General features: G+C 56.2%; 1 protein-coding gene across 9 annotated transcripts in view; it reads right to left on the bottom strand.

Annotated features, from left to right (window-relative positions):
- The window catches only part of SCN5A (sodium voltage-gated channel alpha subunit 5), a 62208-nt gene extending 49800 nt beyond the window's left edge, over window positions 1–12408 (bottom strand). For all 9 annotated transcript variants that reach the window (XM_087824600.1, XM_087824605.1, XM_087824601.1 and 6 more), the window contains exons 1-4: window positions 12136–12408; window positions 9582–9700; window positions 2255–2344; window positions 786–914 (exon numbers count right to left, since the gene is read on the bottom strand). In XM_087824600.1, the coding sequence (XP_087680726.1) occupies window positions 786–914; window positions 2255–2344; window positions 9582–9700; window positions 12136–12408 (611 nt within the window). The remainder of the gene's footprint in view (window positions 1–785; window positions 915–2254; window positions 2345–9581; window positions 9701–12135) is intronic.
- Between the last annotated feature and the right edge of the window lie 1753 nt (window positions 12409–14161).

The following is a 14161-nucleotide window of genomic DNA, read 5'->3' as shown; positions in this document are numbered from 1 at the left end:
GCCTGAGACACCCAGAGTGGCACACTTCAGCCCAATCCTTCAGCAAAGGTCTCCTCCCAGGCGAGGAGGTGGGGCCTGAGCCTGTGTGGCAGCAGGCCAGGGGTCACGTTCACCTCCTCGCAGGCTCCTTAGCATTTGTTTTCTCATTTGTGTGTCCTTAGCATTAGTTTTCTCACATGTACAATGGGGATAAGGAATCCCCATCCAACCCACCTCTCTGGCTGCTGTGAGGACCCACTGGGTCGTGTCAGTGACCAGGTGCCTTAAGATGCCCCAGACGTGGAGTCTATGAATAGGGACAGCAGACGTGCCGGTGAGTGTGGTGTGAGTTCCTAGGGATGCCCGGTCAGTTCTCCAGGCTCCTTCTCTCTCTTTACTGTGGTTTCATTCTTGGTCACCTTGGGATACAGGTCACTGTTTCCAGTGGTCTGGGGATTTCAGGCTGTGATACTGGGTTCCCTTGGCAGAAAGGGCAGAGGGTGCTCAACCAGAATGTTAACGGTGTCCCTCGAGCACAGAGCTGCCGCGGAGCTCCAGACGAGGCAGTGGACCTGCTCACCAGGGCCTAAGCTACTGTGGACCCGTCTCTCCCCACCAGGATGAGCTAAGGGTCTCCATCCTGTCTTCCTCCTGCCATGGCAGGAAGGTGGGCAGTTATATGGTCCCAGGCACAGCTGCAATGAGGACCGCGGCAGGGAGGCCGAGAGGGCTGGGCAAGGGGCACTTGCCCCTCAGTGTGGCCAGGGGTGGCACAGCACAACATAGCCGGTGAGCGCAATACTTACGCCATGATGATCACGCTGAAGTCCAGCCAGTTCCACGGGTCCCGAAGGAAGGTGAACGCGTGCAGGCAGAAGCCTCGGGCCAGTATCTTGACCAGAGACTCAAAGGTGTAAATGGCAGTGAAGGTGTACCTGGGAGGAAAGACGGGAGAGTTTCTCAGGGAGGCGGAGGCCTGCAGGCCGGGGTCCCCAGGTTCCCAGGTTGCATGAGTCCCATGCAGCCCTTCTCTCCAGCGGCCCGCAGACCAGGCTCTCTCAAGGCCCCAAGGCAGAGCTGGAGTTGTGGGCTGCAACTTTGTTTCAAACCTCCAGCTAACGAATCCATCTTCCCATGTGTTTATTCAGCATTGAGCGCCTGCACGTGCCCATCCGAACCTCCATCTCCTCTCTCTTGGTTGTCTTATGTAAGAAGACCCTCCATCTACTTCCTCACCCCAGCCCTGGAAGTCCATGGACACATATGGTGGCCACTGGGTCTGCCCCGTGGGACAGTAAGGACACCCACAGTCACGGCCCCTCACCCTTGTTTGTGGGTCCTCAGCAGCTAGTGAGGAGAGTATGGTCCATCCTCAGCTGCTTATAGGGTAGGTGGCTACAGATGTCTACCTTGACCTTGGAAAGAGGGCTGATATTCTAACACTGAAGGTGGGTGGGGGATGTTCTCTCTGCCCGGGGTGGGCTGAAGAATCCCAAATGCCTGGATGCTGAGACTGTGACCACAAGGCTGGAATGGGAGAGGGCCACACCATGTGCTTCCCGGGTCTTAGCGCTGGATGCAGGCCCGGCACTGCTGGGTCCTGTGTGACAGGAAAGCAGCTTTGGCCTCCTGAAAACAGGAGCCAAATGCACCAAGGACTTATTGGGTCTGCTTAGCGCCTGTGGGTAAGATACTTTCACTAGGGAAGGATCAGAAGCAGTTTTCTACAACTGTGCACATGGTTACAGGGAGGGGGACTTGGAGGCAAAAGGCAGCAGAGCATGGTGCTGATGTGGGGACAGCCCCGCGCCTCTTCCTGGCGGCCGTATCTCCTGGCTGTGTGGTATCGGCAAGTTACTTCTCCAAGGCTCTGTCTTCTTATTTGTCAAATAGGGACGTGGCTGTACCCACCCTACTGGGTTGCCGTGAGGGTTAAAGGAAATGATGTTTATTGTTATATGGCAGGGCCTGCCAGGCACTAAGTGCTCCATCAATTATTATTATTATTTCAGAGCCTTCTCCAATGTTGGCAGACCTCTTTGGGAGAAACCCCTACTTTGCCAACCTGGGAAGCTTCCTCTCCTGTGGGCATAGCTCAAAGCAAGAAGTTGGCAGGAGTGAGAGCAGCAAAAGAGGGTGGGGGCTTGGGCAAGGACCCCCCCAGTGGTTGAGTCCCTGAGCCTGGACCCAGTCCTCTTCAGGAGTGACTTCAGGGGCCATAGGAAGGGAAGGAAGGGAGGGAGGGGCCAGCTGGAGAGACCCTGAAGATACTCACTCGACATACTTGGTCCAGGGTGGAGGGTCATGCTGGGCCATGAACACGCAGTTGGTCAGGATGGTGCACATGATGAGCATGCTGAAGAGCGTGGGCCAGGGGTCAAGGAAAACCACGTGCGGGGGGCCAGCCAGGCCACCGCTGTGACAGGGTCCTGGTTTCAGAGGCGTCACCCCCAGGCCAGAGCTGCCACGTCAGAGACAGGGCCTCCAAGAAGACACTGGGGCTGCACCCAGTCCTTACCAACCCCTCCCCACCGAGGCTGGCCTCTGTCCCTTCCTGGCACTGCAGCTGGACACCTGCCCTGTTCCGCAGCCCCTGAGAGGGACACGACACAGGAATCTGCACCTTTCGCAGGCCCCCTGCAGGGTCCATCCCAGAGGGAAGGGAGGAAGGGCGACCCTTGACCTCAGAGGTTTTTATGCATGGCTGTGTGGAAGTGCTGTGCTTAGCCACACTGAAGGGAGATGGCATTTATAAATTTCCTCAGGGACCACTGTCAGAGAGGAAGACCGTGGTGCAGGGACCGAGTTCTCTCCCCCACTTCTATGACAGCAGCCCAGGCTGACCTTTGGCCTAGGATTTCTCTGAAGAAGTGTTCTGCTGACGAAACTTCTGTGCCTTGTTGGGACACACTGACCTTGGGAGGCAGGGGGCTGCTTCCTTGGCTGCTTCTAGCCTTTGCACACGCTCTTCACTCCTGTCCTCTGTTCCACCTAATGCATGCCTTCTCCTCCTCCAAGAACCCCACCAGCAGGAGCATCTTAGCACGTGGTTGCTCTCTGGCTGGCAATGCCCATTGGTTCCCAGCGGGAAGGGGAGCTTTTCAAATGCTGGGACTGTGCATTGGGCATTTTTCTAGGCCCTTGGTGTTGAACTGAACTGCCTCAGGCCTTGTTTGACCCCTGCCTCTTTGGCTCTAAGTCCCAGCTGCTGCTTCAGGCTGGACTAAGCTCTAACTGATCCTCACAGCCTCCCTCACCTCTGCAAGACCTATAGAGAAGCAAGGGACAGACCCTGGGCCTCCTGTGGGCTGGGGCACCCCCAAGGGGCCTAGCCGGGGACAGGGATACTCTGCTGCCTTCACCAATCCCCTCCCCAGTCAGAGAGGAGAAGCTGGGCCTCCTACTCCCTGTGGCTGCCCCCAGGCTCCCCACACCGTCCCAGTCTCAGCCCCTCATTCCCACAGGCTGCCAGGGAGCTGCAGTAATTGAGCTCCAGGGGCCTGCTTTCCTCCCTACCACAGCTCCACCCCTTTCCACGGCCTGACCCAGCCTCGGCTGATGGGGAGACCAATACAGTCAGACTGGAGATCGGGCTGAACTGGGGTGCTGAGTTCTGAGAGGAGGGGCTGCCCCAGCTAGGGGGAGAGGTGCGGCCTCTCATGAAATCCAGGTGGATGCTCTCTGTACTTCCAGTCCCCTTTCTAGAGAATCTAGGAAATCAGGCAATAGCATGCCAAAACAGGCCCCCAGCGTACAAACTCTTTAGTTTCTTATCTGGGATGAGGGGGATCAGATTTTGGAACCTCCCTTCATTAAACCAGAGCTGCTCAGCTCAGAGGCCATGGCCCCAGGAAGCCTGATTCCTCCCTGGCAGAGGACGCCTCTCCGGACCCTCAGCTTCCTGTCTGCATCCCATCCGTCTGCCTGTGTGCTGGTCTCCACGTCAGGTCTACCTCCCTCTCCAGCTTTCAAGGGCAGGATCAGATACCCATCTCAGTGTCCCTTCTCTCCCTCTCCCTCCCTCTCTCTTCCTCCCCCACCCACCCCCACACAAGTTCCCCACACCTGGGCTCTCACCAGGCAGATAGTTAACAATCCCTCTGACCAGCCTTTATTCATCCTCACAGATCCATTGCTAAGCCCTCTACTGGGGATCCCAGATGATCGCTGAAATATGAAATGATGCTGAGAGCAAGCATTACGGAGCCCTTCCTGGGTGCCAGGCTCTGCTCTCTGTACCCATGAACTAATTCGATTCTCCCAACAATGCAGGAGGTGGGGACTTTGTCTCCAGACCACAGGTGAGGAGACCAAGGCGCAAAGAGGTTAAGCTGAAGGATACTATAGTCAGTAGAATAAAAGCCCCCTAAAGACAACCATACTCTAATCCCCAGAAACTATGATTGTTAATTGATATGGCACAGGGACTCTGCAGATGCGATTAAACTAAGGATCTTAAGTTGTGAAGATTATCCTGGATTTTCGGGGGGGGGCAGGGTCATCATGGGGTCCTTACAAATGAGGGAAGGGGGGCAGAGAGCCAGCCTCAGAGGGACGCGTGTGAGAAACACTCCACCACCTGTCACGGGTTTTGAAGATGAAACAGGGCCGCGAGCCAGGGATTCACGCAGCCTCTACAAACTGGAAAAGCCTAGAAAACAGATTCTCCCCTGGAGCCTGCAAGAAGGAATAGAGCCCTGCCGATGTCTTGATTTTAGCTCAGTGAGAATTTTCTGGATTTCTGACTCCCAGGACTGTAAGGGGATAACTTCGTGTTGTTTTAAGCTGCTCTCTTTACGGTAATTTGTTACAGTGGCCACAGAAAATGACCGTAGGTACAAAGCTGGTCAATGGCAGAGCCCAGCTCGGCCGCGGCTCCTTCCACCCTGAGCCCTGCTGCTCCACTGTTTCTGCTCGATGACACCGAAGGTGACCTGGGCCATTCCCCTGCCTCTAGACTGAACAGTCTCCGTGAGTCACACTGCGCAGGCCCTCACCCACCGAGGGGAGATATTTTCTCACACTTGGCCTCTGCCACCCACAGGGCAACATGAAAACCAGAGTGAAGGCTCACACCCAACGTGTAAGCAGACTGCCATGCAGGAGGAGCGGACTTGTCATTTTTAAGAACAACTGCCACCTCAGCATGGGTGCCTGACCCCATGGGGGAGATGGGGAGGCCATGGAGCCACTGAGCTGCTCTGAGATAGAATATAAGAAACCAGACCTGCCTCTGGCTGGGCTTCCGGGAGGAGGCATTCAAACAGGCCCAGGAGGCTGGCTAGGCTTCCTCTAGCAACCAGTCAGCCCAGCTGTATGGCAAAGCAGGATGGGCTGAGATGGGGGGACCCCGCTCCGTGGAGCCAAGCCTCTCCTGGCTTTTGGGGAACTGTTCCCAGCTCTCACTAGAGCAGAGAAAAGGCCTCTCAGCAGAGAGCAGCAGGGCAGACAGGCAGCATTGGACCAGAGGACTTGCCTGGACACAGACAGGGGAGCTGGACTCTAACAGCAGGACTTGGGGAAGAGCCGGAGTTGACCGCCCTCCGAGTCCTGCCAGGCAGCCGGGTCCCAACGTGGGAAGTCACAAGGGCTGCCTGTCTGGGTTTTGGCTTTTCCAGACACAGCAATGGCTCAGGGTGCAGCAGACTCTAGTCTCTGCCACTTGACTACTCAAAACCCTGCCTGGCTCTCCGGGCCTTGAGGATGATCCTTCCACTATTCTCTGCCACTCGTGTGTATGTGTAAATGTGCGCGTGTGTGATCTCTTCCTACCTAGACTAGCCTCTTGGCCAGGGGACTTTGCCCAAAGCATTCCCAGGTGCCCCTTCGAGTCTAGCACAGAGCCAATACCAGAGATAAGTCAGGTGCACGCTTGGCCAGGGCACACCTGTTTGCACTGCCTGGTCCTTTCAGGTCGATGACTGAGCTTGTCCCATGTGTGGGCAGAAGCAAAGGCCAGCTCTCCGGGCCCGAGCTCAGCTGAACATCTTCCATCCTGTCATGTCATTGTCCCCAAACACCCACTCCCAGCCTCATGATTAAAATGCCAGCAAGGACTGCCTGCATGGGTTGTGGGGAATGCCTGAAACTCGGGCTGCTGATCTTCAGATCCTAAGGCGTCAAAAAACTCCCAAAGGGAAGAGAATGAACGGTGGGGGTATTTTCATAGATTTTTGCTATTAAATGAACACACACAAACACACACACAAACATGCGGTTTGATTGCCCATTTGAATCTGCTAGAGAAACGTGGGAGGATTTTGTGAACAGATCCTGTGCACCCAGGAAAGCAAAATGCATCTTGGTGTGAACATGAGGACTCTCAATGTGACTGCGGCAGAATCTGGAGTTTGGTTGGTTTCTGCAGGAACACATCTTGCTGTATTTTGACAGAAATACATGGGGGAAAAGAATTCAACATGCCCATATTTACTTTTTAGGCGCCTTCCCAGGGCTGCACTGCCAGCATGGAGCACAGAGCGAGGGCGAACTGAATCAGTGTGCGCTTGCTCATGTGCCACTGTGAACGCCTAGGTTGTGCAAGTGAGCAGGTTTCTTTCTTGAGAGTGAGGGCTGCATTCCTGCCCCCTTTTAAATCTGTCTGTTCCCCTCCTGCCCTTTCCAAAGGGCCTGGTGCAGACGTAGATGTTTGAGTGGACGTAAAGATGTAAGTCAACTATGGGAATAGAGTTTCAGTTTTGCAAGATGAAAAAGTTCTAGAGATTACACAGCAATGTGCATACAGGTAACATTACTGTTCTGTACACTTAAAAATGGTGAAGATGTACATTTTATATGTTTTTTTACCATAATAAAAAAAATGTAAGCAGAGAGAAAGTTCACAATTCAAAACATGAGATCTGTGTGCATTAGAAAGGTATGCCCAGCTGGAGTGGCTCAGTGGTTGAGTGTTGACCTATGAACCAGGAGGTCATGGTTCAATTCCCGGTCAGGGCACATGCCTGGGTTGCGGGCTCGATCCCCGTTAGGGGGCATGTAGGAGGCAGCAGATCAATGACTCTCTCTCATCATTGATGTTTCTAGCCCTCTCTCCCTCTCCCTTTCTCTCTCTGAAATCAATAAAATATATTTAAAAAAGAAAACAAAAGAAAGAAAGGCATAGTGACTGCTAATAGGCAGGGGGTTTCTGTTTGGGGTGATGACTTTTATGTGAATTATATCTTGACTAAAAAAAATGTATGGAAAAGCCATAGATTCCTAGGCCTCACACTGGGGATTGTGGTCTGGAAAGGCTAGGAATCAGCAATTTTAATAAACTTTCCAGGTGAGACGGAGGTGGCGCTCACAGACTGACATTTGGAAAAAACTGCCTGGGGCAGTGTGTTCAGGAATCCTGGAGACCGTGCTAAAACACAGGTTAGGCCCGAGATTAGGGGATTCCTACAAGATCCTAGTGATCCTGTGTACCACGCTTTGAATGGCAAGGCTCAGGGCACAGGGGCTGCTCCTAAACCCCATGGATCTAGGCCCCTCCCTCTCCGCCAGCGGCCCGAGCCCACCAAGGGGCGCTGTTGAGGGCCTGCAGTACCTGCCATCCATCCCAAGGCAGTGGAGTGCCAAGGCAGCGGCTAGGAGCCCAGCACAGGGCCTCTCCCATGCTGAGCCACTTCCCTGGGGCAACTGTCCTGAGAGATACAGGTTGGCTCAGAGCTCTCAGGGCCAGTCCTGCTGGGTGGCACCAGAACCTCATAGCTTCAGAACTACTGTCCAATGGAAACCTCTGGCCAGGCTGGGACCTCCAGTGCCCCCACTGCCTCTCTGGCCAACCTGCCTCCCTGGCCTCATCGGCCCCACGCAGCCCCCCCAGGGCCGTGCAGGAACCCTGGGGCTGCTGCTGCCTCTCTGGGGGCTGCTGTGGCTGCCAAGCAGTGCTGGGTTGGTTAGATACCAGGAGGAAAGCCCCGGGGAGCGGGGAGCTGGGCAGGCTGTCAGCAAGGCCACGCCCTTGGAGTGAGGCAGCAGTCAGGCTCAGAGCAAGCAAGGAGGCTGGTCTTCCCTCTTCCCGCTGCCTGCCCCACTGTTCTCACCAGGCTGTGCCCACACACCTGCAGGAATGACGACTGTTCCTGTAGCAGTCTTATCACTCTTAGGAGACGATAACATTCCTGAGGGTCTTATTCAGCTTAATGCCCCCAGGGTGCCCAGCAAAGTCCCTGGCATCTACAGGGGGCTTGGGACCAGTGGAAGAATGGCTGAAAATGAAATCTAGAACCGCTCTTGCCTCACAAAGTCAGATGCAGCCATGAACGGCAGGCTGCCCCCTGAATACTGCCCCGCCCCACGGATGTGTCTGCCCACCCTGCTGAGGCCACCATCACAGCCCAAGTGTGGGATTTTCCCTGGACTTACATGTGTCCCAGCAACCTCACGAGAAATGCAGGGGCGAGAGGAGGAGGGGAGAGAGAATCTGTATGCAGAGAGCCAACTCAGCAGGGAGCCCCTCCAGTTAACCCTGGGATGAGGATAGGGCATGGGGCCCAGGGGGACAGAAAGTGGGGCAAGGAAGGAGCAATCCTCACCCCTGCCTGGGCAGGAAAACCCCTGAGCTGTCAGCATGGGCCTTGGTTACTTTGTCCCTCACTGGGCAGCTGTTTTTTCTGAGCTTCCTGCCCGCCCAGAGGTTAATGGGTGAGATCTCTGCCTTGACCACCCAGAGTGGGGAACTGAGTGGGACCTTCGGGAGCTCCACTGGGACAGCCCACCACACCCACAACTAATCACACTGCTGGGCCCAGCAGCATGGATTCCATTAAGGGCAGAGCCAGCTGCCAGTCAAAGGAAGGCTGCCCAGGCCATCCTGGTAAAACACGACGCCTGTGGCTCTGCAGCCAGCCCCACCCTCTCCCAGAGGCTCTGTCTGTGGGCCCCTCTTCTGAAGTCTGGAGAACAGCTGTGATTGGGTACTGGCACCCCGTCCCATGGGTGGTCCAAAGACCAGTACATGTCCCTTATGACAGGGCCACACTCCACAGCTCTCCTCTGCAGCCTGCAGCTTTTTTAGGCTGTGGTTTATATAATTGAATGCTAACTAGAGTTCTTTGAGATACTCAAACTGCAAACATTTTGTCAACACCTAATCAAAAAGCAAGCATTGCCTCCCTCGAAAGATGCCCACGTGCAAATAAAGCAGAGGCCTCTTTATTGGGAAGTGGTTTCTCCTTGGCTGAGCCCTGGTGACCTGCTTGAGGTGCCAGCAAGTGGGTGGGGAGATGTGGGGCTGAGACGGTGCAGTGGGAGGGGATACCTGGAACTATTATCAGAGCCAGGGGACACTGACAGGCCTCACTTCTTCTGGGATGCTTAGTAGCTTAGCTTCTAGGATGTTTCTCTACTGAAGAAACAGAGCAGGGTTTCCCAAACTCATGTGCCCGAGAATCCACCGGGACCTTGTTAAAATGCAGGTGCTGACTGGCAAGTCTGGGGTCGGGTCTGAGAGTCGACAGGTCCACCCAGCTCCTGGGTTGGTTACTGTGCTGTTTGTTTGGCCAGGAACTGGCACTACCCTCAGCCTGAAGCACCCTGTGCACCCCCCACATGGAGCCCAGAGAGCACGCACGGCAGGGACGGCCTGTAAAGGATATGAATGAACCAGGATCTTCACGGCCGCTCTCCGGATGGGGTGGAAGGGGCTGAGAACATACAAGGCGTTGGTGGCACTGAACCGGAAGATGGTCTTGCCTTTGTTCAGCACGATGAAGGTCTGCGGACAGAGAGCTGCTTTAGGTCGGGGTAGCAGTCCCTGGGCCCTTGTGGAGATAGGTTTGGGGGGCAGCTGTTGGCTCAAAACACTAAAGCCCTGGATAAGGGGTGGGATGGGAAGGAGAGAGGGCCTGAGGGAGGGGTGAGGGTTGTGGGGAGCAACATATTGAGCAGGTCAGTGGACCCTCACTGGGTCACCATGGCTGGAATGGGGTGAGGTCAAGTTTGGGAGAATGTCAAGGGTAGGTGGGATTTAGTTTACTTTCAAAATTACTGTCCCAACAAGAAGGGGTCTCTCATGATCCTCGCTGAGCTGCTGTCCCTGCGGAGGCCAGGACCCCATTCATGTTCCCTCCTTTCCCTTCTCCCTTCTGCCCCTCCCTGCCTGGTGTGGCTTCCCCACCAGGCCCACGGGGGAGTGAAGACTAAGGGGTGAGAGGCAGGGGTGAGGAACGGGCAGCCACCAGCCCAGCAGAGAGCAGCTCCCGGGGACCCTGTCCCCAGGAGCCCAGGGCAGATAGATGTCAGCCCCACCCCGGCAACACAAAGTCTCCCCCAGAGGGATCCAGAGCAGCCAAGGTAAACCCTTCCCCAAGCTTCCAGAAGACACTGTCTACACAGCATGACGGGGCCTGAGTGCTGAGGCCGAGCCCCAGGCACATCAAGTGGGTGTTTGGGCCAGCCCCGGGGGCCAGCAGCCCATGCCCCGGGCCCGGCTGTGCGGCCGGCACAGCTGAGGTGGCACAGCTCTAGGGCCTCGCTTCTCTAAGGCTGTTGCTGCTGGTGAGACAAGGTTCTTTTTAACCTGGGCTGGGGAGACAAGGTGACCAGATATATCGGGACCGAAAGTGCTGCTGTGGTGCCTGTGTTACCCTATGGGGCTGCGGGCAGTGCGGCCAGGGGCCAGAAAGGAGAGACAGAGGTTAGAGACTAGAATCATACCCGGGCCACAGTTCAAGTATTCCCGGTCACGGGGACAGAAGAGAGTGTCCCTGACTCCTTCCAGGCTCAACTGCCACCAGCCCCCAAAAGCTCAGTCCAGCCGTGAACTCACTCTCCATTGCGTCCCCTTGCCATGCCTCCTGGTCCCAGCTAACTCCAACCTAATCACCACTTGGACTCGCCACTGGAACCTTGACTTGCCACCAGCCGTGGTCTTAACCCCAACCCTAAATCTTTCTTCCAGCTCTGACCAACCATGACCTAAGCCCACCCACCCTGACTAATCCCAACTTCCAGCCTAACTCTGACCCCAACTGTGGCCCCCAGCCACCGGCCTTAACCCCACCGGAGTCACTTGAACCAGGGGGACGCAGGACCAGGTTCAAGGTCTCCTCTCCCACCTGTGCATACAGACTAGGTGGCTTTGTCTTCACCCTCACCACTCACACGAGCATTCACGCGTGGAGGCAATCTCGAACCACATCCACCCTCAGTCCCCTAGTCTCCTAAATGCAGCCTCAGCACAGTAAGGCGCCCAGGGACACATACACACAGCACTTACACCAGCCACGGACTCACACCTGCCCTATGAACACAGATCCCGTCTGGGCTCACTGCTTCCTCGGCCCTGCTGCTGACTAATGTGAGCAGCCCGTCTTGGGGCCCCAGCCTTCTGGGAAAAGTAGTCTCCCACATTCATACCCACTTCCCTCGAGCAGTGAGGCCTGAAGTGTGGGCAGCAGAGTTGGGGACCAAGCCTCTGCAGGAGCCCTGTGTACCCGTGGACTGGCTGGGTGCAGGGCTGGGCATTCAGTCCTGAAAGGTGAGGTCAGGCAGGGGACCTGGATGGCGGAATTTATCTTCTAGATAGAAATCCATACCGGGAGGGAGCCTGACTCACCCTGACAAAAGCCACTTCCTCCACTCTGGAGGGACAAAGGCCAAACAAGCCCCTCTTCACCTCTCTCAGATTTCCCGCATCCGGCTTGGTCCCATTGCCAGCCCTCAGGCCTAGGGAGCTGCTGCTGAGGCCCCTGGTCTCGGCCACCCAGGCCCAGCCAAGGCCCAGCAAACTCTCTGAGGCAGGCTATGTGGGCTGCCTGCTGTCCCTAGTTAGCAGAGGGGGTCATATGCTGTACTCTGGGGGCCCCAACTCAACTCCCACATGCCACGGGGATGGGGTGCAGAGCTCCAGAGGTGAAATCTAACCCCAGACAATTCCCAAAGCAGGAACCCCACCATGAGGCTGGATGTTATTGTGGCGGCCCTCTCTTCCTCCTTGCACCAAACAATCTCAGGCTGCATATTTCCGGCCTTTTATTCTGGAGCTCCAAGATAAAGGTGATTGGAATATAGATCACCCATGACTCACTCCCCCAAAGCCCAGAGAAGCCCGCCCCACACGGAGCCCCAAGTGGGGGCAAGGCCCTCTCCCAACTGCTACACCCACAGGGAGGCTGTGTGGAAGCGTGGGCAGGGGGTGGGTGCAGTCACCTTTTGGGTGCTATAGAAGGGGTCCAAGTCCTCCAGGGGCTCCCCGAGGAGCTCTCGGGGTGGGTTGCCATAGAGATCCGGCAGCTTTTTGGAGGCCTGCAGGTCCAGCTGGGGCCGGAGAGCCTCCTCCTCGGGCAGCCCGTCGTGGTTCTCCTGCAAGGTGGCTGAGCCTCGGGCCTGCTTCTCTGCCATGCGCTTCTCGATGGCTGCCAGGGACTCCCGGGTGAACCTGTGGAAGCTGCTGGTGCCCCGAGGTAACAGGAAGTCTGCCATCTTCTCATTCTGCTTCTGGGGCCCAGGCTGTCCTCGAGCTGCCTGTGGGGAAGCTGGAAGACACAGACACCAGGCCTGTTGCTATACCCAGGGCCAGAGGGCAGGGTGGCCAGGACTGCTGGGGAGTGGCCGCTGTCCCAGCGAAGGGAGGGTGTGGTTTGCAAAGATGCTCCCACACCACAGGTCCCCACCTCTCTCCACAGGCACACCTGGTGGATGCCGGCCTGGGCACACCCAGAGCCCTCCAGGCTGCAGGCCATGGGCTGTGCAAGGGGACCCGCAAGAGGGTTACTTCTCCCTTGTCCATCCCAAGGAGCATGTCTGAATACAAGTGGGCAAGAGTGATGATGTCATCGGAGCTCCTTCATTCTGCCCCATGCAACACAAAGAGGAAACACTGGCATCTGTTGGCTCCTTCACCAAACACACTTTGAGACACTCCTCACAACTGTGTGACACACTGTGGATTGAGAGGGACACACCATGGGGCAGGGGCGGGTTCTGTCATCTTTTATCTCAGCTCTCTGGAAGGGCTGGTCCTGAACAAATGAATGATGGACTGAGTTACAAAGAATACACAGTGAGGGGGAAGGGCATTAGAAGGCACCCAGTGCAGCCCTTCCTCCCAAGCTTGTCCCTTTTATAGGAAACCCTGGGACCCTATGAGGGTAAGCAGATGCCTCCTGGGCCAAAGCCTGCGTTCTGCATTTCTTTTCCAGGCAGATCCCCAGCCAGTATGGTGGGGTAACAGGGTGTCTGGTCTCCCCACAGCGCCACGGGCCTGCCTGGCGGAGGGGGCCCGGACTTCACGTGGGGCCTGGAGGTGCCAACATCTGGCAATAGACGAGGGCATCTGTGTCTGCCAAAAGAGATCCAGGCAAATCCTGTGGGCTCCTGGAAATAGCTGAGTAACAACTTTGGAGTTGTCATCCAGATGTTGGCACCCGGGTGTACACAGCTGTCGAGGAGCCCTGCTGAGAGGATCTCAATGAAATCCCCAGGGAAGCTGGGAAATGCTGATCTCAGGGGCCTCAGGCCTCCACTGGCACCCCTCCTCCCCAGTCTTAACAAAGGACTGATCCCAAGGGACAGAAGAACTAGAAAACAGTGACCACTCATCCACCAGGTCGCCCAGCGTGTGATGCCAAACCGGGAGAATGTGGCCCCTGGTGGCCTCAAATGATCCAGGACCTGGTGTGAACATGCTCTGCCCATGACACAGCGACCGAGGAATGTACTCCTGACTGTCCCACCAAAACAGGATGTGGCCGGCACGGCTCCTGACTAGGACACCACCGGGAAGCCATGTCGCTAATTACATCAAACCCGGGAATGGCCAGGCACCAGCTCGAGGGGGCAGCGTGGACACCTGTTGGAGATCTCTGCCAGGACAGAATCCTTTCTGTCAGCCAAGGGCCGACTCTGCCTTGATCCTACTCCTGCGAAACATGTCCCCAACAACCCCAACGAGCTCGGCCCTGCGTGCAGCCCTCGAAGGAGCCTCGCCCAAGCACGATGGATGGCTGTAAAGTAGGCACCTGGCCAGGTGGCCGGTAAGCAGCGAGCAAACACAACACAGGCAGGCCGCACAGGGCGCCTGTCCCTGGGCCGCGCGGCCCGGAATACGTGAGGGCAGGTCAAGGAGGACCTTGAGGTCCCAGAACCTCCGTGTTAAGAACCAGTCTATCCTCAGTCTCATGTTCTCCCGGTTCACTCAAGTCAAATTAAATAAACATCTTCGTTAAAAATAGCA

The sequence above is a fragment of the Miniopterus natalensis genome, chromosome 15 (genome assembly GCF_054644295.1).
Source record: "Miniopterus natalensis isolate mMinNat1 chromosome 15, mMinNat1.hap1, whole genome shotgun sequence".
NCBI classification, from domain to species: Eukaryota; Metazoa; Chordata; class Mammalia; order Chiroptera; family Miniopteridae; genus Miniopterus; species Miniopterus natalensis.
The sequence above is the reverse complement of the archived record's forward strand: the minus strand, read 5'-3'. Positions and strand labels throughout refer to the sequence as shown.